This window comes from Phytophthora sojae (genome assembly GCF_000149755.1).
Source record: "Phytophthora sojae unplaced genomic scaffold PHYSOscaffold_4, whole genome shotgun sequence".
Lineage (NCBI taxonomy): Eukaryota > Oomycota > Peronosporomycetes > Peronosporales > Peronosporaceae > Phytophthora > Phytophthora sojae.
Window position 1 is genome coordinate 3,261,891 of NW_009258118.1, and position 23,882 is coordinate 3,285,772.

The 23,882-nt window shown below is 52.8% G+C and overlaps 11 protein-coding genes across 11 annotated transcripts; 7 read left to right on the forward strand and 4 right to left on the reverse strand.

The window, feature by feature from the left end:
• The first annotated feature begins 23 nt into the window (after positions 1–23).
• Positions 24–1,399, forward strand: PHYSODRAFT_285950 (hypothetical protein). Its single transcript, XM_009528329.1, has 6 exons — positions 24–173; positions 254–314; positions 390–569; positions 655–713; positions 796–858; positions 935–1,399. Exons 1-6 carry the CDS (start codon positions 63–65, stop codon positions 1,304–1,306), a joined length of 846 nt encoding a protein of 281 aa, XP_009526624.1. The 5' UTR covers positions 24–62; the 3' UTR covers positions 1,307–1,399.
• A 272-nt stretch (positions 1,400–1,671) lies between these two features.
• On the reverse strand, positions 1,672–2,129 carry PHYSODRAFT_420497 (hypothetical protein; the record flags this gene model as incomplete). Its single annotated transcript, XM_009528330.1, has 2 exons — positions 1,672–1,860; positions 1,926–2,129. Coding segments are annotated over 2 exons (393 nt in total), but the record flags the coding sequence as incomplete, so codon positions are not given.
• Positions 2,130–2,212: 83 nt separating this feature from the next.
• PHYSODRAFT_300597 (hypothetical protein) lies at positions 2,213–3,330 on the reverse strand (the record flags this gene model as incomplete). Its single annotated transcript, XM_009528331.1, has 3 exons — positions 2,213–2,218; positions 2,256–2,645; positions 2,767–3,330. The coding sequence occupies 3 exons, from the start codon at positions 3,328–3,330 to the stop codon at positions 2,213–2,215; spliced, it is 960 nt and encodes a 319-aa protein (XP_009526626.1).
• A 234-nt stretch (positions 3,331–3,564) lies between these two features.
• On the forward strand, positions 3,565–5,002 carry PHYSODRAFT_503206 (hypothetical protein; the record flags this gene model as incomplete). The annotated part of the gene is made up of 5 exons (XM_009528332.1): positions 3,565–3,708; positions 3,790–3,915; positions 3,996–4,556; positions 4,638–4,778; positions 4,850–5,002. 5 exons carry the CDS (start codon positions 3,565–3,567, stop codon positions 5,000–5,002), a joined length of 1,125 nt encoding a protein of 374 aa, XP_009526627.1.
• A 1,412-nt stretch (positions 5,003–6,414) lies between these two features.
• PHYSODRAFT_422405 (hypothetical protein) lies at positions 6,415–7,050 on the forward strand (the record flags this gene model as incomplete). The annotated part of the gene is made up of 1 exon (XM_009528333.1): positions 6,415–7,050. A coding segment is annotated over one exon (636 nt), but the record flags the coding sequence as incomplete, so codon positions are not given.
• A 21-nt stretch (positions 7,051–7,071) lies between these two features.
• PHYSODRAFT_503879 (hypothetical protein) lies at positions 7,072–10,917 on the forward strand (the record flags this gene model as incomplete). Its single annotated transcript, XM_009528334.1, has 4 exons — positions 7,072–7,210; positions 7,553–7,892; positions 7,960–8,411; positions 10,871–10,917. The coding sequence occupies 4 exons, from the start codon at positions 7,072–7,074 to the stop codon at positions 10,915–10,917; spliced, it is 978 nt and encodes a 325-aa protein (XP_009526629.1).
• Positions 10,918–10,965: 48 nt separating this feature from the next.
• PHYSODRAFT_262408 (hypothetical protein) lies at positions 10,966–11,748 on the reverse strand (the record flags this gene model as incomplete). Its single annotated transcript, XM_009528335.1, has 3 exons — positions 10,966–11,077; positions 11,156–11,501; positions 11,691–11,748. 3 exons carry the CDS (start codon positions 11,746–11,748, stop codon positions 10,966–10,968), a joined length of 516 nt encoding a protein of 171 aa, XP_009526630.1.
• A 1,036-nt stretch (positions 11,749–12,784) lies between these two features.
• Positions 12,785–13,995, reverse strand: PHYSODRAFT_262444 (hypothetical protein; the record flags this gene model as incomplete). Its single annotated transcript, XM_009528336.1, has 2 exons — positions 12,785–13,219; positions 13,300–13,995. The coding sequence occupies 2 exons, from the start codon at positions 13,993–13,995 to the stop codon at positions 12,785–12,787; spliced, it is 1,131 nt and encodes a 376-aa protein (XP_009526631.1).
• Positions 13,996–14,449: 454 nt separating this feature from the next.
• Positions 14,450–15,067, forward strand: PHYSODRAFT_499078 (hypothetical protein; the record flags this gene model as incomplete). Its single annotated transcript, XM_009528337.1, has 1 exon — positions 14,450–15,067. One exon carries the CDS (start codon positions 14,450–14,452, stop codon positions 15,065–15,067), a length of 618 nt encoding a protein of 205 aa, XP_009526632.1.
• A 368-nt stretch (positions 15,068–15,435) lies between these two features.
• PHYSODRAFT_498872 (hypothetical protein) lies at positions 15,436–15,828 on the forward strand (the record flags this gene model as incomplete). Its single annotated transcript, XM_009528338.1, has 1 exon — positions 15,436–15,828. A coding segment is annotated over one exon (393 nt), but the record flags the coding sequence as incomplete, so codon positions are not given.
• A 3,152-nt stretch (positions 15,829–18,980) lies between these two features.
• Positions 18,981–20,963, forward strand: PHYSODRAFT_351223 (nicotinate phosphoribosyltransferase, Zn-binding site; the record flags this gene model as incomplete). The annotated part of the gene is made up of 5 exons (XM_009528339.1): positions 18,981–19,117; positions 19,208–19,460; positions 19,537–19,965; positions 20,041–20,124; positions 20,205–20,963. Exons 1-5 carry the CDS (start codon positions 19,041–19,043, stop codon positions 20,961–20,963), a joined length of 1,602 nt encoding a protein of 533 aa, XP_009526634.1. The 5' UTR covers positions 18,981–19,040.
• Positions 20,964–23,882: the final 2,919 nt, after the last annotated feature.

Genomic DNA, 23,882 nt, shown 5'->3' on the forward strand with positions numbered 1-23,882 from the left:
AGTGCTGTGGGAAGAAGCCAATTACCGCCGCCGCGTAACAGCCTGCTTGCTGCGGTGCGACCATGGAGGGGATGCTTAACTACTTCGTGCCGGAGGACGGGGATTCGTCCGACCACCTGAACGTGGTGCCGCTGCCGCGCGTGGACCAGCTGCGGCTGCAGCACGTCAAGAAGGTGCACTCTTATATTCCACCTAGGGAGGGGTCTCTGCGAGCCTCACTAACGCCATATTTGCTCTTATTTCGTGTGTTTAGAGCTTCCCTCTGCCTGGCGACTTCCACTTCCGCTTCAAAACGGCGTTCGAGGGCACTTACGGTGCGGGATTAGGGTCGCGAACCCACCTACACTTGGAGAGCAATCGCAACGAGAGCTGACCTGGTACTTGTGCAGTGTGGCTGGATGTCGTGAACGACGCGGACCCGGTGCCGGACTTCAACGGCCTCGTCATCTGCAAGATCTCGAGGATGCAGCGCGAGAGCTCGACGCGTCCACCCGAGAGGACGGAGACCCCCAAGGCCCAAGTGGAGCAGCCAGACCTCATTGAGACGTCGGAACTCCCTCCGTCGCCTGGTACGCACTGCTATTGATTCGAGAATGTGTTAGTCTTATTAGTTTCACTAATATGCTGGTGGTGAATGACCGTCATCTGTTACAGCCAAGCGGGAGGAGCCTCAAGTGGCGCAGAAGACTTTCAACAACGACCTGGTTGGTCTGGTGCGTGCAGTTTGTTGGATTATAAAAGGTTGATGAAGGTGTGGAACTTACAGATTGTTGTGCATTTTGTGTTCCATTGCAGCTGTCGGACCCGGTGCCCGCACAGACGCCACAGGCTCCTTCAGCTCCCTCTCCAGTCCCGCCGGTAAGTGTTAGTGCTTCTGACGGGTTCGCCGTATGCTATGCCGAGACTGATTTGTGTATCTTTGTTGTTTCTCTAGCCGCCGGGTGCTGCTCCGTTCGATGTGTTTGCCGGCAACAACACCGCGCACATGCGACCGACGCCTATCGCCGCCAATATGGGTGCAAACAACGGACCCCGAGGCTTGTCGCCGACTACGAACCATGCTGGAGCGTACGGAGCTCAAGGAGGCTTCAACCCGATGGGTTCTGGCGGCCCGTCGCCCATGGCTCCTCGAGGTCCTAGCGGCATGAACATTAGTCAGATGCACATGGGAATGGGCCAGCCCCAGGGCGGCATGCAGCAGCAGCAACAGCAGCAGCAGAATCGCTTCCAGGGCCTCCAGTGGCAAGGAATGGGCCAGCAGCCGCAGCAGCAACAGCAACGGAACCCCAACACGAGGCAGTGGTAACCGTGGCTCGAAGCGATCACACGGTTCGAGTACCGAGGGGTGGAGTGGCAAAATGCCAGGTCCGTTGCCAAAATATATTGAAAGTTTCCACATATTTCAACACTACTCGAAACCAAAACAACACCATTTCTTCCCCAGTGGGTGCGTGCATTTTACAAGGGCGCCAACTCAATGTTTTTCAAGGCGGCAGACCCCCACGCCAGAATTTCTGGAAGAAGCACCATATCGTCGAAGTTGTCACGACGATTTAATATATCCACCAAGTTGTAGCTGTAATCCTCAGTTCGCTGGGAATGCAAAAATAACAGCACCTCAAAGTGGCTGCCCCTGGCGGCTCTGCTCAAGGCGTCACTTATCCAGCCCTCGCTTCGATTCTTGTGTAGCCATTGAACAACTTTCAAATGACCTTGCGCGGCAGCACCATTAATCGCCTCCGTGCTGCAACCTTCAAGTCGATGGTGGTGTAGCCATTTCACGACATCCAAGTGTCCGTTTGTTGCCGCTGCATCCATCGCCGTCGTCGTACATCCTTCGTTGCGCTCTTTGCTCAGCCACTTGACAACATGGAGATGGCCATTTTGCGCTGTGTCCCGTTGTGATTTTCATGCAACCACTTGACCATATCTAAATGTCCTTTGGCTGCAGCAGTGTCCATAGCTTCGTCTGTGCATCCTTCCGTCCGATTTTCATGAAGCCATTGAACCGTTTCAAGGTTGTCCTCTGTCGCCGCAGAATCCATAGCGTCAACAGTGCAGCCCTCGGACCGGTTGTGATGCAGATACTGCACGATTTCAAGATTTCCAGCGCTAGCAGCGAAGTCCATAGCATCTGCAGTACAAGTTATACCGCGACCACTCCAGGTGCCTCCTTTCCGTTGTGCTTTCCCAACAGTTCTTTGTTTGTCTTTCAGAGCTTTTATGTCCAGGTCAAGCTGGTGGAAATACTGCACCATAGCGAGATTGCCGTTGTAGGCGGCAGCGTCGAGTACCGTGCTCGGCTCTCCCGTGAAGACGTGTACAGGTGCAAACAAATCAACGTCCGGGTCGTCGGAGAATTGATTGAATAGCCACTTTGCCGATTCCAGTTCTCCGCTTCCAGCAACATTCAGCAGTGCATCGTTGTAGCAATGACCACCGTCCATTAGATCGGAGTGAGCCTCTAGCACTTTCGCAGTGTCGAGGCACTGGTTAAGGATGGCAGAGTCGAAAGCGTCGTGCGCATCGTACCCAATTCTGTGGCCGAGCAGCCAGGATACCATCTCCAGGTTGCAGCGTCTGTCATCGCCATTGCTCCATCTTCCGTGAATCCGTGCTCGTACATCCACTTGACCACCGGAAGACTGTCAGTACCAGCAGCAGCACCAATTGTTGGATTTTCATCGAGGTGCCGGTCGAAATCATTGCGCATCAGCCACTCCATTAGCGGAACGTCACCACTTCTTACAGCCGCGCTCATGATACCCCCCATGTCACGAGGTGGGTCAACAACCACCAGGCGACGTTGCTGTGTCCGTTCCTAGCAGCTTTCTCAGCATCTTGCCCTCCCCAGTGGACGGCGTGTCTCCCACCACCGTCGAGTTTCTCTCGTCCCGTTGAGACCATGAGGAAAAACTTCAACAAGTCCAGCTTGCCGAGCTCTGCAGCCTTCTCTACCACTTCGACAGGCACGTCGCAATCCGCGCAGTGTTCGAACAGCCACCTCTCCAGATCCGGGTACTGACACGCAGTGCTCACAATTTCCAGCAGAGACTGCCGGAACTGGAACTGCAAGTAGTGGCGATCTGTGCGAAGATAATTGCGGACGGACCACGCACTGGGAGTGCTGGCATTAATTTCAAGTGGGCAACTTTCCCAGATCCGATCCAGCAGCTTCCGCGAGCCGATCTTGCACGCCGCCGCGAGCGTCAGCTCCACCGAGCAGTCCAAAAACTCGCTAGTCGATGCAACTACTTCCTGCAGCCCAGCAAACACCGCCTTGTCCTGAAATACCTGCTCCACAGCACGAAGAGGTCGAGGTGCCGCCATGCTTCTATTAATAAAACGGAAGGACCAAATATCAGTGGAAGCGCAACATGGGTACGCTATCATTGTGCTCTAATGCTGTCTAGATGTGTACCTACTTCTCTCCTATATAACCGCTCGTTTATCCGACATGCTCTCCATCTGAGTGTAAAAGTATCTTGAACGGCTCCTCAACAGTCTCCTCTCAAGTCGGAGCAATCGGCGTCGAGTCTCCTCTCTCTCTATCTCCCGGTGGCCATGGCGATCGAGCCGTCTCGCTACGGCCCGGACTTCCACTGCGTCACGGTCTCTCGAGACGTGTTCGAAGTGCGCTCGCACTACGTGAACCTGCGTCCGGTGGGCGGCGGCTCCTACGGCATCGTGTGCTCGGCCGAAGACACGGTATCAATCCACCATCAGCCCTCGCAGCGCCATCTATCATTGCTCCACTAAATACTATCTTTATGTTATCTACTATTGTAGTTAAGGGGCCGCAAGGTGGCCATCAAGAAGATCACCGACGTGTTTGACGACCTGACGGACGCCAAGCGGATCCTGCGGGAGATGAAGCTGCTCCGACACCTCGGCGTGCACGAAAACATCATCAACGTAGGGCCCGGTAGAGTCGATAGAGCACACAAGAAGTGGGGGTGCTATTATACTGATAGGGATGTTGACGTTTGGTGCAGATTCTGGACGTGATCCTGATCCCGCCCAACGTCATGGACTTCCACGACATCTACATCGTGACGGACCTCATGGAGAGCGACTTGGAGCGCATCATCAGCTCGTCGCAGCCGCTCTCGGACGCGCACTTCCAGTACTTCCTGTACCAGATCCTGCGCGGCATGAAGTTCGTGCACTCGGGGAACGTGCTGCATCGGGACCTCAAACCGTCGAATCTGCTCGTGAACTCCAACTGCGACTTGTCCATTTGCGACTTTGGATTGGCCCGCGGCGTGGAGACGGCTCACAACGAGGATCTGACGGAGTACGTCGTCACGCGCTGGTATCGAGCCCCAGAGCTGCTGACCGACTGCCAGAACTACAACGACGCGGTGGACGTGTGGGCCATCGGCTGCATCTTCGCGGAAATGCTGCGGCGTCGACCATTCTTCACAGGCCGAGACCCGTCCGACCAGCTGCACATGATCATCCGCGTGCTGGGGTCGCCTACAGAAGAGGAAATGAGCTTCGTGCCCCATGAAGCTGCCAAACGAGCGATCCTGCAGCATGGATTCTACCCAAAGGTACGTCGGAGCTCAATACCTCTCGATAGTTGACCATTGGTCTCTGTTGGTGACTTAATGAGCTATGATTCTCTGGACTAGCGCCCGTTGATCGAGTTTTTCCCGGATGCGAACCCGCTGGCCGTGGACTTGCTCTCTCAGATGCTCAAGTTCAATCCGGCCGAGCGCATTTCGGTGGTTCAGGCACTCGCACATCCGTACTTGGCGCAGCTCCAGAACCCGGTACGAGTTGGTGTTGCATCACAAAGTTGGTCGTTGTGTTAGTTTTGCTAACTTTTATCCATTGCCGCCAGGCGGACGAGCCCGTGTGTGCCGAGCCGTTTAACTTCGATTTCGAGCGCGAGTCGCTCGATTTGGGCGTGGAGATGCCCAAGGAGGAACTGCAGCGGTTGGTCTTCCAGGAGTGTATGTCCATCCACCAGTTAGAAGCGCACCACATGCAGTGAGATGTGGTCGATCGGTGCCGAACGAAGGCTCAGCGACTGGAGTGGCTGCACAATGTCAAGCCAATCAACTGAGAGGACAACCTGCCACCCTTTAGGTGCTGTAGCGAGCAGCGCCGCTATGTAGTTCATGTACTTAAGGCCAATACCCGCATGCTTCTCTTTCTTAAACGGAAGGGTCCTTTGACCCTGCGCTTCTGGCAGCAAGGAGTGGATGCTTTGAGTCAAAGCCTTTGACACGCCCAGCAAGTGCAAAGCTGTCTCACTCCTCAGCCAGCGAGCTGCACTGACAAGTTGCCGCAAGCGTTCCTGTGTGGACAGATTCCTTTGATCAGGTCACGCGCTGGAAAGATCGGGTGAAATTGAATCCAGTCGTCAAGGTCTTGGGGACCATTAGGAAGCCGCCAGCGCCACGCGCATCACACAGCGAATGCCATTCGCCGAATGGTCCCTCGAGAGCGGGTGACGCGTAAACGATCTTAGCATCGATCAAGTGAGACTTGCACACGATTGCTGCAGCCATCTTCAAGCCTCCCTCTAATCCCGGGCATGAGCGCGCCTGGTCCGAAATTCGGACTCCGAATTGAGCAGCGCCGTTCGAGCAAGCTGCCTGAATGGGGGACTGCAACGATGCTGCCTGCACTTGCTTCAACATTCTAGTTGGTGAAAACAGCGAATTATCACTTCCTTTTTCGCCAGCACGCGCAGGCTCTTGCTTAGTGCATATACATCTTCTTATATTCAGCTTTATACCTAGCAATGGCCGACTCCAACGTAACACTGTCCAGCAGCTCACAACGTCTCCATCATCGCGAGTTGACATCTAAAACTTGTTTATAGTGATAGTGAACATGTATATTTGGAGAGGATTCGTGTGAAAACTTGCCTAAACACATACACAACAATTTCTAGTTGAGGAGGGACTTCAAAAACGGCTGAAATTGTATCAGAGGTCGAGGAGGGAACAGCAAGCGGTACCACTTGAAGTTCGAAATCATCATGATGATTTTTTAAATCAACCACCTCCGGAGGTGGTTGATTTTGAAAATCAACAAGGTTTCGCCGAAATAATCAACATCAAATCGCCCTAAAAATCAGCACGTTTTTTGCCAGGTTCGACTCCCCCTAATTTCAGCCAATTATCCGTGTTTCACCAGCGTTGTCGAATCGATCCGATTCGATCCGATCCAATCGGATCGAGTCGGAATTGATCTATACATCATCCAATCCGATTAAATTCGATCACGATCTGTCTTGATCCAATCGATCGAATCGGATTGTATTTTTGCTACCCATCCCTAGACGCATTCCATTCTGATACCTCGTGTAAGTAAGTGGAGCGATGTCCATCAAAACAGCAAGCAAGAATCTGGGTAGCTGGGGGAGAAGCTCACGTAACCCAAGTTTGACAGCCTTGGCAGCGGCTCGAAGAGCGGTGGAATGATATCCAAGTGGGCCGTCAAGGTTCGTACTCCGTCGAGCGTCTTGAGAGTTTGGCCCACTACTGCAAAACCACGTCACGCACTCGAGTCATTCTCGTTTGCGTATGTACGCCATTACCGACACTTACATTCGTACTGTTGCTCGAGTGTTTGCCACTTCGACCCCCATCTGAAGGGTGGGCTGCCAACTGGATACTCTGGCTTCGCTTGGGCTTGATGGTGTTCGGAATAACCTTTGTAGGGATCTCCGACCTGATCTTGTTTATCCCAAATTTCGACTTCTCAAGTCGCAAGCGGTTAATTGTAGCACTTGGGTGCGCCGTGGGCTACGTGGGGTCGTGTTTACTTGGTGCAGCAAACGATATCGTTGGGTTCCCGATTCCGTTCATTTGGCAATTTGGGGGTCTGTTGCTCGGGATTTTTCTCCCGATAATGGGTTCTACCCCGTTCGCAAGCAACTCGTCGTTCCGTCCATACTTCGAGAAATATTGTAAACTTCTTTTTGGCTTTATGACGCTTGCCGGCGTATTTCCGCTCTTCAAAGTTTTGTACGACCTCGTGCCTGTAGCGTATCGAGGCGGTGCTCTGATCGTACTGCCAGTATGGAAATTTGCTGCAAAACATTTTATGATGTGGTCTTCGCGAGAATTCGTGGATTTCATTCCTGCGGTGGTCTCTCTCACTGTCGATCTTTTCAGTGCGCTCTTTGTTTCCGTGTTTATCTCCTCTGCCGGGCCTCTCTATCTTTCATTTCTATTCATTGCAGTATGTTCCGCTCTGGGTCGGTTCGGTCCACGCAGTGAGGCCACGACCTCGAGGAAGACTGAGGAGGCGAACACCCGCACGGCTTGACACGCACTTAGTAGATATTAGACTGAGCTCCTACTCCTACTGCTACACATGCACGTTGGGCAGCGTCTCCAGAGCTCCCAACCACTCGTTGCACTTCAACTCCTGTCCCCTGCTGTCCTCCTCCCAGGACCTTGTCTCTCCTTCCTTCGGCTTCTTCCAGGGCAGTGTCCGCACCGTCGCTCCTGCGACGCCTCCTCCAGTGCGCCAACGCACCACCGTGTGCGCTAACGGCTGCAACCGGAGCCGATTCATAACACAGTAGACCTGGGAGAGGCTGCTCTGGAACTCCGCGAAGTACAAACGAATGCAACCGCCGTATTGAAGAATCTTCAGGATCAAGGAGATTCCTCCGATTCGTGTCGTGCTAAAGCGAAAAAACTGGATAAAAGCTCGGAGAAACCTGATCTGCTGGCAAAGATCACTGCGGTGACTCAGAATCCGACTGCGTTTGACGTGGTATCGATGAAGCGTACTCGGTTGTGGGCGTGTTTGCCGCACACTTTGACCAGTGATCAAGCCAAACAGTTTAGTGGCGTTAGAGGCATTGGGTTTATACCGTTGAACAGGTCTCTTATCGTTACGAAAAGCGGATGGATTCCGTCGTAAGCCCCGCCACCGACTATTGAAAACTAAGAAAAATGCTTCAATCGTACCAGAGCTCGCCAGCGTCAAGACAGAATCTAAACACAAGTCGACAAGCTCGGTCAAAACCAAATCTAACGATAATAAGACTAAGAGTGGTGAAAATTCGAGGCGATTGGTGGTGCAGAGTCTACAACTACTTTTCCATTGCGAATATCTAGCATGGGTGGAGTACGTTGAGTGTGTTGTTCCGCTAGTGTTCGTCACATACAAGCTGGTGCTCCATCAGCTTCCTAATGCTGCTTACTACCCCGATACCCAAGGTGACTGGAACACAGCAGCTCTCATCAATATGCTGGTGTTTGCTGCTCTCGAAGTTGGGTCGCTTCTGCTGTTGCATCATTCTCTCCAGCGCAAGTTTGCCTTCTCCCCGTTGTATCAGCTTGCTTTTGCGCTTGAAACGCAAATGTTTCTGGTCCAGGCAGGTCTCTTTCTCGAAATTGTGGTCTTACTACCGTACGAGCTGGTACATTTCGGTAAGCGATCTTCTTGTCTATACTACATCAATGTACTTCGAAGTAAAGTGCTAACGTTTGTACCGTGCTCTTTTGGTGCGGATTTCACTTTTCGTTTTGAATGGCTCCGAAGTCTCCGAATTTCTTTATGATATTCTCGTCATCGTGTCACTACTGACAATCATAGATTTTTATAGCATCTCCTAACATAAAGTGTACGCTGCATGATCTTAAAAACGAACTGCGTCAATAAATAGCCACCCCCATCATAAACATTGACATCTGAAGCTGACTTCGTGTTTGTCCAGGCGAAACAATGCCAGCACGAATAGCAAGTGCTCCTGTCACTGAGTGGGCTGAAGAACCGAGCAAGGCGGCAGGTTCTAGCAAGTTTTAACGCGTCGCACTGTGAGGGCCTTGAGTCAAATCGAAGAGCGATTGGACAGAATTCAAGTAGGTCGACAGGGCTCATACTCTGTCGAGCGCCTGGAAAGTCTGGACCACTACTGCCGAACAACGTCTCGAACGCGCGTTCTGATGGTGTGTGTTCTTACCCCGATCCCTGCACTAAGTTTCGCTTTGCTGCTCGAGAGTTTACCTTTACGACCGCCTTCCGATGGGTGGGCTGCCAACTGGATGTTTTGGATTCGCTTGAGCTTGATGGTGTTTGGGTTAACCTTTGTTGGTATCTCGGAGCTGGTGCTGTTTCTTCCGAATCTCGACTTCACAAACACCAAGCGGCTGGTTGTATCACTAGGTACGACCGTTCCTTATGTGGGATCCTGCGTGCTAGTGGCTAGGCGTGGTTGGTTTTCCTGTTCCGTTTATATGGCAATACGGAGGTATGACCAGTGATGGCCAAAAATGTATGGGAAGGCATTGGAGGTAAAGCGATCTGTAGCAATATGAATTGCAGTACCAAGGCAGCAGCAATAATAACTGCAATACTGGTCGTTCTTGCAATAATTACTGCCATACTATAACCATACTACTCTGTCGTCGTAGAGGTACATATGCCGTCGGAACTGGGTTTTGAGAACATTATTATCTTGACATTGACAGCCTTGCCTGCTTCTAAGTGAAAAGTACTAGGGTTTGAAGAGTTTATTCGGTTGGCTTAAGACTGCAGTAAGAATTGCAATTCCGCAGCGCTCTGCAATATGTATTGCAATAGCTTGCAAGCTTGCAGTATGGCATTGCAATAAGTATTGGTAAATGCCAATACCTGCAATACATTTTTGGCCATCACTGGGTATGACAGTAGGAGCGTACGTGGCAGCAATGATTCTTCTTGTCTTTGGTCGCCAACCGTTTGCACGGGACTCGCCCTCACGACATCACCTACGGCAATTTCTCAATTACATGTTTGCTTACTTCGCTATGGTAGGAGTTTACCCTCTCTACGAAATAATTTACGCACGTGTACCAACAGATTATCGAGGGATCGCACTCGTAGTCCTCCCGTTGTGGAAATTCGCGGCAAAACATTTCGTACTCGTGGTTTGGAGGACTTCATACCAGATAGTGGCTTTTACCGTTGACTTCTTCAGCGCTCTCTTCGTGTCCGTGTGCATAACGTCGACCGGGTCGATCTACCTTTCGGCACTATTCATCGCAGCAGACGTGGGGCAGACTTTGCTGGTATTCCAAGAAGTGCGTACAAACGCAAAAGCCGTCTTGAAGCTCCTTCAAAGCAAGCAAACGCCTCCATTCCGTGCTCCGGCGAGCAATGACTTGATAGGGATGCTGCTGGCGGTCACTCGAAATCCCACAGCTTTCCAGCTAGAATCCATGGATGGAGTACGGCTCTGGGCGTGCCTGCTGCATCCGATGACTGCAGCTACAGCCAACAGACTGAAGATGCTGAAAGCTTCCGGCACGTACGGTCAGCGGAGACTTCTCTCCAGACGAAGAACAAGTCGATTTCGTCCATACCGCCAATGGTTCGCCCCTCGACCCGCAGCGCAAGCATTGGTAACACCGGCATCCTTGACCGACAGTGCATCCAGCTCAGCAGTACGATCTCATGTGGGTCCAACTCCCAAAACTTTCGTTCGCCAAGGACTGCAGCTTCTTTTCCCTTGCGAATATCTTCTACTACTCGAATACGTCGAATGTGTTGTGCCCCTCGTGTTCGCCGTATACAAATCCATCGCCGAGCATTTACCAAACATCATTTACTACCCTGGCGGTGCGGGCGACTGGAGTCTGTCGGCACTGATTAATATTTTGGTGTTTGCTGCAATGGAGGCGGGGACGTTGCTTCTGCTACATCGATTTTTAGAGCGCCAGTTTGCTTTCTCGGCACTCCACCAACTCGCGTTCGTGTTCGAGGCCCAAATGTACCCCGTCCCGTGCAAGCGACATTATTCCTTGAAATCGTAAATCTGCTGCAGTACAAGCTTGAGCATCTTGGTAAGCATCCCGTACGGAAAATTAACAGCGAGCTGTCAAACATAACGTTCTCCTTCGTACTCTAGGTGCGGATTTTACTTTCCAGTTCGAGTGGCTTCATCCTAGAAAATAATGGAGTCCTCTACAATTGCCAGTGGCGTCAGCACAGACGTGATATTACTTACTGTAAGATCTGCTTGTACTCCTCCTCGAGTGGCTTCCCCGATACTGTTTTGCCTTGAAGCATCATCAAAAGTTGCTCGCTGAATGCCGAACCTCGCTGCTTCTCTCGTCTGCAAGTAGTGGTCCAAGATAACAGATAAGTTATAATAGATGCATGCTTCGTCACCAATTACGTCAACTGGGCGTACCTGATGTCATGTTCCAGCATCTCCAAATCGCTTGCTCTCTTGTCAGCTGCGCGAATTTCCGTTGCCTCCGGAAGCTCAAGCGGAGTTACGTTGTGCGTTTGCAGCTTTACCGGGACATGCGCCAGCGGAGGGTCTAAGAGATTGCGCATATCCACATTTCCATACCAGGATCGCCAGTTGGACTGCGTTTTAAGCGACTCAAGGAACGCGTTCTTCTTCACAACTGATGTTCGCCTTTTGGGCGAAGCTTTGTCGATTCCACGAGGTGTGCCGCTGTGGAGCTCTGGAGTCGAGATGTCGCCACTATCATCATCACTGCTGCCGTCGTCGTTATCCGAGAAATGAACTGTCTTCATAAAATTGGCAGAGCCCTTGGACAGGAACCACGAACTCAGAGGCGTCGTTGGCATGGTTCGACGAGCAGATGATGCAGTATTAGATGGAGGCGCCATTCCAAAAGATGCACCCCAAGCATTTCGTGGCCGTGGCGGCAGAGCCACAGCCAGTTCCGCCGACTGATCCCCTCGACAATCACCACTATTCGCCATCAGCTCGTCTTGCATCAGCTTGTGCACGTACGAGTGGCTGTCCATGATGATGTCCACCTTCCTAGACCTCGGAGCGGTGTCAGGAGAAGCATTTTTTACTGGCAGACGACCGGTCTGGCTCTTGGTCGGAGCTGTCACACTGGGCGTCACTTTCGGATTGTGAGGGGGCTTGAGCTGCTTGGTTGCGTCCGCCGCGGTAGCACCAGTAGGCGCCGAAACTATGTTGTTGGCTGGAGCCTGTGCCGCGTTCTGAGCAAGATGAGGGACCTTTCTTACTGGTGGTGTTAACCGACCACGAGCGGTTGTCCTTTCCTTCTGTGTGTCCTGGATTCTTAGTGATGTGTCGGTTGATCGCTCACTTTGAGACGTTGATGCCATTTGCAAACTCGGTGTTTGATCTGAAGAGCAGCGCGGTGTATCCGTGGGAGTCCGCTTGTCTCTGGAATCACTTCGCTTAGCTTGTGCCGGCTGAGAAGGAGCAGCTTCGCTTGCAACAGCACTCCTTTTAACGGGCGGCTGCAGGGTGGAGGAGTTCACGGACCCCTGGTCAGTAGAACGCCGTCGCTTGAGGCCACCACTTGGCAAGGCAGGGCTGGAGGGCTTCGCTGTCACCGACCCTGGCGAAGTGCGTGTTGAATCCTCTTGAGTCGTCGTTGGAGTGGCTACAACGGTCTCATCAACAGGTGTTGCCGGACAAGCCTGTGCAAGACCGTTTGCTGAGGTTGACACTGATCCGTGAGATTCAGATGCAACTTTAGCGGTTGAGGAACTTGTACCGCTGGAGTCACCATGGGCTGCTTTTGAAGAATCTGAAGCGCCAACGACGGGACGAGATGCTGGCTTTGAAACTGCCAGCTTATCATCAGCTGCGATTGCCGAGGCGGTCGTAGCAGCGGCTTGGCTAACTGCAGTCTTCGTAGCCTTGCGAAGAGTGGTCGCCGCTTCATTAGTCGACGATGCGTTGGGAGACACGTCACAAGTCGTGTTTCCTTGCGCGCTTTCAGGCAACTGACGATTCGTTGGAGAATGCTTCACTGGTGTATCCACCTGTGGCAAAACCCCAAGCAAAACCAAAACAACATCAGCAACAATTCCAAAAACCTGCAACAGTTAGCGAGCCAAGCAGCACCTGAGCAATCGTGCGACTTTGTGTCGCAGTGTCCGCTTTCAACGATGTAGCCGCTGGCGACTTGACTACGACGACAGGCTTCTGCTCCTGCTGCTGTTGCTGCTGCACCGCTTTCTTCGTAGCCACTATAGCTTCTCCCTCCACCGCAGCCGGTTTCTTCGCTTCCAATTTCTCTGCAGCTACTTGAGGTTCTCCTTTTGCCTTAGCGGGAGCCCCAGCACCAACAGTCTTGATATCACCCGGAGTTTCTGTCTTCGCTTTCACCTTCTTAACGATCTTGCGTGGGCTAGCAGCCAAGCCACTTTTCGGCGATGCAGTGGTCAACACCACGCCAGCCTCCTTCTGAACATGCTGCTTTTCCTTCGTCTTCTGCGACGCACTTCCTAGCTGCAAATAAATACCACAGAATCCAGCCGCATCGTCAATAAATTCAAAGCCACAGCTAACCGTGCCAGCCTCTTCCTCACCTGTGCGATCTTCCGCTTGGGACTTGTCGAGGTCGGCGTCAAGCTCTTCCCCTTGGCAGCCACAGACGGCGACGTAGCCGAAGCTTTCCCCACCAGCACCACCGTCTTCTTCTTCACCTCGGCAACCTTCTTCTCCTTTTTCTCCTGCCCCTTCTCCTCACTCGGTCCCTCCTCAGCAGCAGCTGCAGCACCGGCATTTCTCTTCCTCTTCTTCTTCTTCTTGCCGCCCGTGAGCGACACCACGTGCGGCTTCACAACGGTCACTGCAGCAGCAGCAGCAGCAGCAGGTGGAGGCGGCGTCAGCACCGCCACGTTCTTCGTCTTGGGCGACACGGCAGCTGCAGTGGGGGGCTTCTTGTGCGGCTGCTTGTCGGCCTCCGCCTGCTTCTTGAGCAGCGCTCCGGCCGCCGCCTTCTTGAGCCGCTTGCGCTTGGACTTGGTCATCGTCTGCTCGTGTGCAGTCGCCTCCGCCTGAGCGCTCGCAGTCGCCGGCGACGCCTTGGACACGGCCACCACTTGGCCGCTGGCGTGGCTGGCGGCCGCTGTCTTCCCGCTGTGGTGCGGCTTCTGCTTGTGCGCGGCTTGGGCTGCTAGGGCCGCTTGGGCTTGAGCTTGCGCTGCAGCTGCCGCCGCCTTCTTCTTGGTCGCCTTGACCTTCTTGCCCTTGCCACGGCCGCCGCCGCGTCCGCCATCCATGGCGACAGAATAGATTACCGCGCTATGGGCAGGGTTCCTAGTTGGGTTTTTCGAAAATGGGTTACCCCAAAAAGTACAACCAACCACCCCAAAATGAAAAAGTGTGGGTTATGTTTTTTTCGCATCTTGACGCATATTAACGACATATTTCAATCAAGTTACACAATAATACATGTTGGTAGAAGTAATATATAGTATGTCACAGGTTTTATGTGTGATAAACGGTCCAAAGCGGCTAGGTAACAAAAAAGCCATACCGGTAACCCAAACACCCCGGAGGGTGCTCTCACCCATCCAATTTCTGTCAAAAACCCGGGTTTTCCAGAACCCTGGCTATGGGGTCTCGTCTTCGGATCTCTATAAAAAAATGACGGTATTTTATCAATGGTACCCAAATATTGGTACATTTTGCGACCAGGTCACTTCAACTTGCCTCATGTTCTGCGCGCTAGTCATGGGGGCAGCCAGCGTCGGGCCATCCGTGGAGGAGGCAAAGAGTGCTCGCGCAAGTGTAAATCGGCCTTCGATCTGGCATCGGCTGGGGCGGCGATGGAGCGACCTCCAGATCGGACGTCAGGGGTCGTACTCCGTCGAGCGGCTCGAGAGTCTGGACAACTATTGCAAGACAACGTCAAAAACTCGAGCCATGATGGTGTGCTTACTCACACCATTACCTGCTTTGAGTACGGCTGTGTTGCTGGAGTGTTTGCCATTGCGACCGCCGTCCGAAGGGTGGAAGGCGAATTGGATGTTCTGGATTCGACTCAGTTTGATGGTGTTCATCATTTGCTTCGTGGGGATCTCGGAGCTTCTCACGTTCCTTCCAGACCTCAATTTTACTTTGTGCAAGCGGCTAATCGTTGCTTCGGGTACCAGCGCGGGGTTTATGACGGTGTGTTTACTTGTTGCGGACACGATCGGGTTCCCTGTGCCCAATACATGGCAGTCCGCGGGGGTCGTGGAGGGGGTTCTAGTTCGTACGATGATTCTGCTGGTCTTTGGGACCAAACCTTTTGCAAGAAATTCGCGGTGCCGGACGTGGGGCAGCTGTTGCTTGAGTTCCGAGAAGTGAGCGCGCACGCAAACACTATACTAAAGATCGTACGAACCCAGGAATGTGCTCAAACACCAGTGAATAACAACCTTCTGACAAGGTTGGTGGCTGTGACCCGAAATCCTAGAGCCTTTCAATTGCAATCGATAAGTGATGTACGCTTGTGGGCTTGCCTTCCCCACCCTCTTACATGAGACCAAGTCACTCAACTACAGCTTCTCGAAGCGTCTGGAATCTATGAATGTATTGACGCCTCGTCGCGCAGAAAGAGTCGAGCTCGACCCCGGCGTCATCCGGCCCATGTTGGACCGCAAAGTGCAGCAATTGTAGCTTCCTACAGCAAAACGGACAAAGGAGGTTTGGTCAATTCCTCACAATGGAAGGCATTTGTCTTGGAGGGACTACAATTGCTCTTCTATTGCGAGTGCCTTCTGCTGGCTGAGTACGTTGAGTGTGTCGTGCCTCTCCTCCTCGTGACCTACAAGGAAATCCTTCGGCAGCTGCCCAACGCCATTTACTACCCGGATGGAGTAGGAATCTGGGGTACAAGTGCAATAGCGAACACGTTGGCGTTCGCAGCACTGGAGGCTGGGTCACTGCTGCTGTTACTATATTTCCTGCAGCGCAAGTTTGTATTTTCGCCGCTGTATCAGCTTGCATTCGTGCTCGAGACACAGATGTACGTTATCCAAGCAAGCTTATTCCTTCAGATTGTGGTTCAGCTGCAGTATGAGCTCGCACATTTAGGTAAGTGGTGCCCGTACCTGCATCTGCGATGATTTTCTATTAGCTGTTGACCTGGATTCTGAAAACTACAGGGGTTGATTTCACATTCCGCTTCGAGTGGCTTTACGACACCTAGATTCGCTGACTTCGATTGAAGAAGGCAATGGCTGTACGACCGACAAGCTGTGCATAGTCAAAATAATAATGATGGTCAGTTTGTGAGCACTCCGTCAATTCGTTCAATACATCCACAATCACGTTACCAAGGATAGCACCATCCACCTCGCGCTACAGGAAAAATGTTCGGATCGGAGGGTATTGATCTTGGTATGCCGTGCGGTACACTATAAAGAACTCTACATGAATGGATGCAGTATCGCTTCATTGTACGAACTACTGAAGTATGCTTAGACTGCATTATCGCGAAGCCACTCGAAGCGAAACGTGAAATCAACCCCTGCAGATACGATCACGATAGAACATCCATTCACTAAGCTCGTCGGGTGTGGAAATGTAATAAATGCAGCAATGGACACTCACCCAGATGTACGAGCTCGTACTGCATCAGAGTCACTACCTTGAGAAACAGGCTTGCTTGAATCACATACATCTGAGTCTCCAACACGAACGCAAGCTGGTACAACGGGGAGAAGGCGAACTTCCGCTGCAAGAACATGTTGAATAGAACCAGCGATCCCGCTTCTAGTGCTGCAAACACCAGGACATTGACCGCTGCACTGGTGCTCCAGCTTTCTACACCACCAGGATAGTACTCTGCATTTGGCAACCAGTGAAGGATCGATTTGTAGAGCGTAAAGATGAGAGGCGACGTATTCGACTTGCACCAGATATTCGCAGTGGAATAGCAGTTGCAGGCCCTGTACGACAAGCCCCTTCGCCTTGTTGTATGTCAGCAACCGCGCGTTCGAAGCTCCGACTGCGTCCTCAGGAGGTGCGGGTACGATATTGTTCCGAGTTAGTAGACGACAGATGCAACAGACACTTCCCTGTGACTTGCAGAGACTTTGCGTCTGTCTGTATATACCAGACGTTTCCAGCTCTCGAATCCGACTTTCTTGCTCTACTGTAGGCGGATGCGGGATACAAGCGCGCAGCCGAACATTTTTCAGCGAAGTTATGCGATAAGAATTAGGATTTCTAGCCACAGCGAGTATTTCCGCCACAAGATCATGATTTGGTTGGGAGTTTTGTGGCTGTTGAAGAAGTTTTACAACCGTGTGCGCGTTTGCTCGCACCTCACGAAATTCCAGCATCACTTGGCCAATATCAGCTCCAATGAACAGCACCGAGAGATAAATAGGCCCCGACGCAGAAATGCAGGCAGAAACGAAGAGTGCACTCAAGAAATCCACAGAAAAGGCGATAATCTCCGGTATAAAGTCCTCCATCTCACATGTTGCCCGTATAATGTAGTGTTCTGCAGCGAGTCTCCAAATGGGAAGAAGGACGGTAGTGTATCCCCGATATGAAGGCGGTACGAAGTCGTACAGCACTCGGAAGAACGGATATACCACGATAAGCGCCATGTAGAAATTGAACGAATCGTTGCAAGTGCACGCGACTAGGTGAGTTCTTTGCAAAAGCTTTTCGACCAAATACCAGCAGAACCAACGCTGGAACACAGCCTCCCAGTACAAGACCTCCAAACTGCCACACAAATGGCACCGGAAACCCGACGAAACTTGTGGCTACTAAGCGTACCCCCATCAATACTGCAGTTCCGCTTATTGCCACAAACAACCTTTTGCCAAGGGTGAATTTGAGATTGGGGAGAAACACGAGCAGCTCCGTGATCTCCACCAGGCACAATGTAAACGACATCAAGCCGAAGCGAAGCCAGAACATCCAGTTGGCTCTCCACCCTTCGGTCGGCGGTCGCAATGGGAGGCACTCCAATAGCACTGCTGTAGCCAACGCAGGGAGCGGTGTGAGTATACAAATCGATACAACTCGAGCCTGGGACGTCGTTTTGCAGTAATGGTCGAGGGATTCGAGCCGTTCGACCGAGTACGAGCCTTGGCGTCCTACTTGCAGATTATTCCACCTCTTCTCCAGTTGATTCCATGACAAGCTTCTCGACAGCTTCCGGGTTCTTAGCTGTGTGTGACTGTCGGGGCTTACACGAACAGGATTCATGAGCTGTGAGAAGAGGTTGGCAAAGTGAGGTAAGCCTTGTGCGCCCAACGTCCACGTTGACATCTTTCGCATGAAAATAGCATCCTGTTTAAAATACATTGGAAGGTGTTTGTTAGCTCGCAAAGTAGAACAAGAACTTACATGGATGCACCTCCAAGCTGTACATGTATTGGCAGATCGCAGCACTGGCGAACAGGTTCTGACAGCCAGGTGGCATTGCTGCATCGTGCACTCGTCAAGGGTCTTCCTTCATGCGTAGCGAGCGCTCCCTCAACGCGGGAACCTGGTACGACCGTGTTGTTTGCCAAGTTGGCATCAGCGATCCATACGCTTCAATGAGTTCACCTCACCTCGAGCCGCAGGATGCACAGCTCTGCTTTGCCTCGGCCAAGCGTGACGCGTCCGGCGTAACCAGCTGATTACTCGAGCTGGACGACATGCTGTAGTTCGTCATGGAGGCTGCAAGTTGCAGCAAGACTAGAGCTCCACAGTGGATGCAGCCTGCATTGCAGGTGCATGACACGAATGAGACCAGGCCACTTGTGTGTGCCGGTGCATCGGATCTCGAGATTGGCGGCCCATTAATCGCACCTTCCCATGGATTATGTATGGGCCCTGTGAGGTAAGTCACCCCAGACCAATCACGTGTCCATGCAGGTGTCCTTGCGCGCGACTGGTGTTTGTCTTTGCGTCGCGTGGGTGAATCCATTCATTGCCGACACCAGACACCGATCGCCCCCCGTGGTGTCGCTAAGGGATCTCCTCTATGCATGCGCAGGTCGCAGGTCCAGTCAAAGGCGCGTCGCTGTTCGTGACATGGCATTGCTATGATAGCAATCCGCAGTTTTTCCCCGTCGTTTCACGTGACACGCACCCATATCGCTTTCCACAGGATATCCCATATGGACGATCCCGCCCCGAGCCATCTACTGCTATAGAACCCATAGCCCGCCCATCAGGTCTCGCAGGCATAGTCCGAAGGTTGTGGATTCTTTTTCCATCGCGTACGTGGTCGACGCCTCCATCTGCATTTTGCGTTTCGCCTCCCCTTCCGCACCCCGCGCCTCCGCCCTACCTGTTCTCCCCTCGTCGAGTAGAGCCGGCCACCATGATGAACGGCAACGTCCTCGAGCCCACCAACTCGTTGGTGGGGCCCATGCTCACCGACCTCTACCAGATCACCATGTAAGGGGAGGCTGTCCCCCCTCAGTCAGCCCCACAGACTGTAGTCTCACCCTACCTCTATACGTCTGCTCTACCTCTGTTCTACTCTAGGGTCTACGCGTACTGGAAGGTGGGGCGCCACAACGACCACGCCGTGTTCGACCTGTTCTTCCGCAAGAACCCCTTCCACGGCGAGTACACGGTGTTCGCCGGCCTGGAGGAGGCGCTGGCCATGGTCAACACGTTCAAGTTCACGCCCAGCGACATCGCGTACCTGCGCGAGGTGCTGCCCCACGCCGAGGAGGGATTCTTCGAGTGGCTGGCGGCGCTCGACTGCTCCAGCGTCAAGGTCTACGCCGTCAAGGTGGGTAGAGGGTAGAATAACCCAAAAGGTAGAGCGAGGGTATGCGTTACCGACACTCTACTTTGGTGCTTTATAGGAGGGCTCGATCGTGTTCCCCCGCATCCCGCTGGTGCGCATCGAGGGTAGTCTGGGCGTGGGGCAGCTGCTGGAGACGCCACTGCTGAACCTGCTCAACTTCGCCAGCCTCATCACGACCAACGCCACGCGCTTCAAGAAGGCGGCGGGCCCCGACAAGAAGCTGCTCGAGTTCGGCCTGCGACGCGCGCAGGGCCCCGACGGCGGCCTCAGCGCCTCGCGCTACTCGTACATGGCCGGGTTCGCCGGCACCAGCAACGTGCTGGCCGGGAAGCTGCACAAGATCCCCATCATGGGCACGCACGCGCACGCGTTCGTGCAGGCGCACACGTCGCTGGAGGACGTCAAGGTCACGACGCTGGACGGAAAGAACTTCCTGGACGTGGTGCTCAAGTACCGCAACGAGCTCGGCCACACGCAGACCAATGACGTAAGTAGAGCGAGGAGGCCAGGCGTTGAGTTTTTGGTGGATATTGACACGTTTTGTGGGGTTTTGGTATTGTAGGGCGAGCTGGCGGCTTTTATTTCGTATGCTGTCGCCTTCCCGGATGCGTTCTTGGCGCTGGTGGACACTTACGACACGCTCTCGGTATGTATTGGCTTGATGATGCGATGGATTTGGTCACAAGGAGCATTCTTGGCTGACATAGTTGGTTATTGTGATTGCAGTCTGGTGTCCCGAACTTCGTCTGTGTTGCGCTGGCGCTGCACGAGCTGGGCCACCGCCCCGTTGGCATCCGTCTGGACAGTGGCGACCTGTCGTACCTGTCGAAGCGCTGCCGTGAAGCGTTCATCGCTGCCGGTGAGTGCTACAACATCGACTACTTCAAGACGCTCAACATCACCGCCAGTAACGATATCAACGAGCCGGTGCTGAACTCGCTGAACGAGCAGCGCCACGAGATCAACGCGTACGGCATTGGCACGCATCTGGTGACGTGCCAGGCCCAGCCGGCGCTCGGCATGGTGTACAAGCTCGTGGAGATTAACGGCGAGCCGCGCATCAAGCTGTCTCAGGACGTGAGCAAGGTGACGATCCCTGGCCGCAAGGAGGCCTTCCGTCTCATCGGCGCGAACGGCAAGCCGCTGCTGGACCTGATGACGGGCGTCAACGAGAAGGCTCCGGAGGTTGGCAAGAAGATGCTGTGCAGGAATCCGTTCGACGAGCTCCGACGCGCGTACGTGACCCCGTCGCAGGTGATCCCGCTGCACAGTCTGTACTGGGATGGCCCGAACGGCGGCCTCGTGGGCGAGCTGCCCACTCTGGAGGAGCGACGCCAGTACGTGACGGAGCAGTTCGAGCTCATCCGTGAGGACGTCGTTCGGTCGCTCAACCCGACGCCGTACAAGGTGTCGGTCTCCAACGAGCTGTACGAGTTCATTCACGACCTGTGGATGAAGGAGTACCCCGTGCAAGAGCTGGATTAAGTTAGTTAGTCGAGCAAATGCCCTCAAAATGACCGCTGCTTCGCCACGGCGCAGTCTATTCTCAAGTTGTAGTAAGTGGCTCCAAATCAGAGTAGTTTGTTTTACATCTATCCCCACTGTTTGTACAATGGCTGAACTTATCCATTGTTGTCGCGAAGCCAAAGTGAAGTCGGCGCCTATCATGGAGTTTTTCGGCACAACATTAGTTCCTCATCTGATGCATTTGAATACATACAGCAAACAGAAGAAGTACAACGGAATAGAAACTCACCGAGATGCATGAGCTCGTACTGCAGTAGCCCCACAATTTCGAGAAACAACGCCCCCTGAACAAAGTGCATGGACGACTCCAGCGCAAACGCCAGTTGATATAACGGAGAAAAAGCGAACTTCTTCTGCAGAAAATGGTTCAGAATGAAGAGCGTACAAATTTCCAGTGTGGCATACACGAACACACTCGCCAGAGCCGACATTGCCCACTTGCCTGCGCCCCCAGGGTAGTAGACGACATTCGGTAGCTCCTCGAGTATCAACTTGTTCAGCGCAAACACAAGCGGGATCACGCACTCGACATACTCGACCAGAGCGAGATATTCACAATGGAACAATAGCTGCAGACCTTGAGTCACCAACTCTCTCGACTCTTCGCCCTGTTTAGATCCAATGTCATTTGTGCACGTGGACCCTTCAGACCGCAGCTTCGTTTGGCTTTTGCTTTTTGTGATGGGGGCTGGCACAATGGACGTGTTTTTCAGTACTCGGAGCCGTAATTGGCGGTGAGCTCGGCTTCGTCTTTTCCTCTTTCCCCTCGATATGAGACCTCTCGGGCCGTATACTGCGAATGCGTCCAACTTGTTTAGTAGTTCACTTTGTTCAGAGGAGATGGGATGCGGCAAACACGCCCAAAGCCGCGTACGCTTCAATGACACGATGTCGAAAGCAGCAGGATTGCGGGTCACTGCTATAATTTTGGTCAGTAGATAGGTATTGGATAATGCACCCCGAAAACGCCCCAAATCCCAAAGTTTTTCCCAAATGATTTAAGACCATGGGAACGTTTTACTTAGCGACGGGTCTGCGGGGGGCCTGCCCCACCCCCTTGTCCCTTACGCTAAGTTCCTCGTCTCGGCCAGGCGCGGTGTCTAGAAAAAATATATCGGGTTGCAGCGCTCGCGTTCGCTCGCTCGCACAGACACGCCCCCGCCTAATCGGCGGGTGTTGGCGACTAGTGAATGCATCGAGTGAGGCTCGCGCTCGCGTCCACTCGCCCTCGCCCATAGACTATAGACCATAATCAGTCAACTCCGTTTTGGTACATATTTGGGATAGTTTTACGAGAAAGCAGTCATACATGTATGCTTGGCCCCAAATATGTACCTAAATGTTACAGAGACAATTCATTATTTGGGACATTTGGGGCGATTTGGGCACATATTTGGGATGCATTATCAGCTTCCAGTAGATAGGTGTCATCGGAATTGCTGATCTTGCAGTCTTGTCCAGTGTATTGAGATACTTGTCGTTCTCGAAGAAGTGCCAGCAGCGTCTTGGAGTTGTCTCTCACTTCACGAAACTCCAACAGAACTTGGCCCAAATCAACTGCGACTAAGAACACTGAAAGGAGGATCGAGCCTGAGGAAGAAATGCATACCGACACGAAGAGCGCACTGAAAAAGTCGACCGTCAGGGCAACAATTACTGGAATATAGTCCTCCAGCTCTCGTGACGCCTCCATCTGTTGGAGAATTGGAAAGTGATTTATTTACGTTAGAGAGCTGGGAGATGAGGGTCAACTAAACGTCAACCCTTGATCGCTATCAGTCAGATAGCCAACCCTTCAGCTCGAGTCCAAGCTGGTCACTCTAACACTTCCCCGCCAGCGCTGGACGCTAGCAGCGAGGAAGTAGCCCCAAGCATGGATCGAAGCTCGCGAAATCGTACAGTTGGAAGAGCCTTTGTGAGGCCGTCCGCCAGCATGAGATTGGTCGGGCAGTATTGTAGCGTCAGCTCACCAGCATTAACCGCATCGCGAATGGCGAAGAATTTGCAGTCTACCGTTTTCTGGGCCTCCGAGTTCTTCCCGTTGGTTAGTCGCTTTATGGTCGACTTGTTATCGATCATGGCGGGGATCGGGATCGTTCGGTTCAACTTCATGAGGCGTTGCACCAACATCATTGTCCACCTCGCCTCCTCAACGCCATCATCAGCAGCGATGTACTCCGCAATGGTCGAAGACTTTGAGACCACTCTTTGGCGCTTAGTCTGCCAGGACACTGTGCACCCAAAAACTTGGACAACTACACCAGAGATTGAGCGTCGGTCAAGCTCATTGTTCGCCCAGTCTGCGTCTGTGTAGACGCGCACATGAGGCTCAGATGGATTCCTTCGGTAAGTCAGGCCAATGTCCTTCGTTGTCTCGACATAACGAAGGATGTTCTTGACGGCGTTCCAGTGCTCCTTCGATGGATCGGATGCGTGGGCAGCGACTTGATTCACTGCGTAAGATATGTCAGGCCGTGTGACTCGAGCGAGGTAGAGTAGAGCCCCTACGGCCTGCTTGTACGGCACGTCTCCTGCTGCTTCTTCATCTGCAGTGCGTTTGTACAGGATGGCCCCCTTGTCCATGGGTGTTTTTCTCGGCCGGCAATTTTCCATCCCAAAACGTCTTGTGACTTCAGCGGCGAACTTGGACTGATTCAGCGTTGTGATGCCCCTCGCGTGGTCAACGTGAATGGAGATGCCGAAAAACCATTTGGCTTCCCCGAGGTCCTTGATACCGTACTTCGTCTGCAGTGCCCCCATCAAGTGCTGCATCACGGCTTCATCTCGGTAGCCTATTAACACATCATCGACATAGATTAGTACAATCAGCTCATGCTCAGGATGCGTGTATACGCAACAGTCTTCCTTGGTAGGGAC